The 1671-nt window shown below is 38.4% G+C and overlaps 1 protein-coding gene across 1 annotated transcript in view; it reads right to left on the bottom strand.

Moving 5' to 3' along the window:
- LOC123005118 (low-density lipoprotein receptor-related protein 2) overlaps window positions 1-1671 on the bottom strand; it is a 110032-nt gene that overhangs the window by 52415 nt on the left and 55946 nt on the right. The window contains exons 5-6 of the mRNA XM_044398740.1: window positions 1103-1357; window positions 644-1047 (exon numbers count right to left, since the gene is read on the bottom strand). Of these exons, the coding sequence (XP_044254675.1) occupies window positions 644-1047; window positions 1103-1357 (659 nt within the window). The remainder of the gene's footprint in view (window positions 1-643; window positions 1048-1102; window positions 1358-1671) is intronic.

The raw sequence follows: 1671 nt of genomic DNA, 5'->3' as shown, positions 1-1671 counted from the left end.
ATTTATACTTCTAAATTAACCAAAAAGTAATTATTTAAGAAGTTGTAATTTCATGGACTGTGATTGATAAGAGAAAGGTTTTAGGAGAAATAAAGTTCAATTAAAAACTTCAGTATAATATGACGTTTCAATGGTACATTTCCATTTTCTTTACACTTTTTGTTTTTCACATCGGAAGAAAATGGAAAATGAAAAAAATGGCAAATGTAATTCAAAACAAATTTAGGAAAAGTATTTGTTCTTAATATTGTTTTCTAGATTTTATGTATTGTTTACTTTTATCTACATTTTTATTACTTTACTTGAGAATTTATTTTATGTTACGTTTTCAAAAAAATATTCAAACTATTATGTATTACAGGGATCAAGTTTTTGTCTAAAAAATGTTGAAAATTTAATTAAGTAACTCTTGGTAAGTTCGCCCCAACTTGGCGAATAATTAATTGTTTGCTCTTTTTGCGCTCTATTTTTCATAAAACGCCATAAAGAGCCATCAATAATTTGTTCAAAGCCCTCGCGTGTAAAATACAGCCACTTAAGAAAGCCACAAAATGTGCCTCCTAATAATTCATTTATCGCTTGTAAAATTCATTTCGCTAACTTTTATATTTCCCAGATGGTCACAAGTTGTCATAAAACTTACCCGTTTTGTCTTAGTGTCCGACCAAAACAACATATTTTTATTGTGATGAAAATCTAATCCACTAGCCCCCGTCGTATTCGCAATGACTTGCACATCCTGTCCCGTGGGACTCATCCTGAAGATGGCTTTATCATGGACGAAATACAGCATCATGGCGCTGGCATTAAGGGCATTACACCTGTTTTTGTCCTTGAGGGCGTACCCCAGAGCACAGGAGCACTTGTACCCCCCATCGGTGTTGGTGCAGATTTGGTCGCAGAAGCCCCATTCGGAGCACTCGTCTCGGTCGACGCAAGTGCGGTTATCGGGGGCCAATTTGCGCCCATCTGGGCAGTAACAGGAGCCCCCCGTGAGCGACGCCTGACACTTATACTCGCACCCCAACGAAGGACATGACAATTTCGCTGGAATTGATAAGTGTTATCAAAGAATGGGTCAATTTGGGGGGGTAATTATTACAGCACGCTGTCTCCTCATCGGCCCCATCCTCGCAATCGCGTTTCCCATCACATAACTTATTTTTCTGGATGCATTTAGGACTCCGGTTGGTGCCCCCTTTGAGGCACAGGAATTTGTTGTCCGGACATGCGATTGCGGTGCAATTGACTTCGTCGGAGCCGTCGGAGCAGTCCTGATAGCCGTCGCAGTGGAAGGCTCCGGGGATGCACAAGGCGTTGGCACACCGGAATTGGACTCCTTGGCAAAGGGGGAAGTCTGGGGGCGAAATTAAGTTAGTGGAAGAAGAACCAGTTTAGCCCAGTCAAATTAGACAAATCGGTGAAAAAAATCCTAGAGAGTTAGTTTTTTTTTAAACGCTTTTGTAGACATACAGGGTGAATATAAAGTATGGAACCAAGCGGTTTTGTTTTTGATCATTTGCCTCCGTAAAATAATAATTAAGATAAATTAGAGTAATATAAAAAATGTGATCGTATTTTCAGAACGAAATTTTGTTTTGTTTTGGAGTTACGCGATTTTTTTTGTCAAAATTGCAATTTATGTGAAAATTTTTTTTGAAAAAATTAAAT

This window comes from Tribolium madens, unplaced genomic scaffold (assembly GCF_015345945.1).
Source record: "Tribolium madens isolate multiple individuals breed KSU strain unplaced genomic scaffold, Tmad_KSU_1.1 Scaffold_11;HRSCAF=98;Tcas5.2_LG3b, whole genome shotgun sequence".
NCBI lineage: Eukaryota > Metazoa > Arthropoda > Insecta > Coleoptera > Tenebrionidae > Tribolium > Tribolium madens.
This window is presented reverse-complemented; position numbering and strand designations above follow the sequence as displayed.